We start from the raw sequence: 1,024 nt of genomic DNA, 5'->3' as shown, positions 1-1,024 counted from the left end.
CCAGCATGGCCAGCAAAGATTACTAAGTACAACAATAAAAAGTACAGCGTGTACTTTTACGGAACGGGAGAGACTGCAAACATCAAAGTGGAGGATCTTTTCCTATATGCGGAAAGTAAAGAAAAGTTTGCTACCGACAAAAATCTTAAGCGTTCAAACTTTCGTGAGGCTATTGAGCAGATAGAGGCGGCATTAAACGGAGAAGATTCGGCTCCTATCGATTTACCGGGTGCTGCAGCGTTGGGAGACGAAACCTTAGATGATGGCACTGAGGCATTCGCGGATATCACGGCTGAAGATTGCCAAATGGATGAAAGTGCCATAGTTGTCGGAATAGAAGAAGGGAAAGATGTAGCAAATCAAATTGATGAACAATTGAGGGCACATAAAATAAAAGAAGATAAACAAGTGCCACTAGTAACGTCTACGACGGATAACCCGGAATTAGTCAGCCGCAGTGGTCGCAAAATTAAAACAAAGCGATACATTGATGAAGTACAGGATGGACCCTCTTTATCTCATTCACCACCTTCGAAGAAAAAAGTACCAGCAGAAGGTAAGTGCGTGTATATAATGGAATTTAACGTGCGCGTTCGTTGGTGTGGCATGAAGGAACACAATGGAAATAGAACAACGTAGTTTTCTTAACACTTACACTGGCGATTAAAAGTGAGTCCATTGTGTTTCTTCTCAAAAATTTTAAGTACGCGGATAGATCGTGTTGAATGATCTCTTTATTGCGCATGGCTTCTGGCACTATTTAGNATAGAACAACGTAGTTTTCTTAACACTTACACTGGCGATTAAAAGTGAGTGCATTGTGTTTCTTCTCAAAAATTTTAAGTACGCGGATAGATCGTGTTGAATGATCTCTTTATTGCGTATGGCTTCTGGCACTATTTAGGGATGGGCTTTACTACTCAGCCGCACCTTGTGTTTCAAGAAAACCAGGTGGAATTAACAAATGAAACTTGGTCAGGATGTTAAGGGAGGTATCCTCTAAACCATGTATAACTAAAAAATA

General features: G+C 40.7%; 1 protein-coding gene across 1 annotated transcript; it reads left to right on the top strand.

The window, feature by feature from the left end:
- Positions 1-6: 6 nt before the first annotated feature.
- Positions 7-664, top strand: LOC108356715 (hepatoma-derived growth factor-like; the record flags this gene model as incomplete). Its single annotated transcript, XM_017607814.1, has 1 exon — positions 7-664. A coding segment is annotated over one exon (633 nt), but the record flags the coding sequence as incomplete, so codon positions are not given.
- Between the last annotated feature and the right edge of the window lie 360 nt (positions 665-1,024).

The sequence above is a fragment of the Rhagoletis zephyria genome, unplaced genomic scaffold (assembly GCF_001687245.7).
Source record: "Rhagoletis zephyria isolate East Lansing unplaced genomic scaffold, Rhagoletis_zephyria_1.1 Rzeph_scaffold_63897, whole genome shotgun sequence".
Taxonomy (NCBI): Eukaryota; Metazoa; Arthropoda; class Insecta; order Diptera; family Tephritidae; genus Rhagoletis; species Rhagoletis zephyria.
This window is presented reverse-complemented; position numbering and strand designations above follow the sequence as displayed.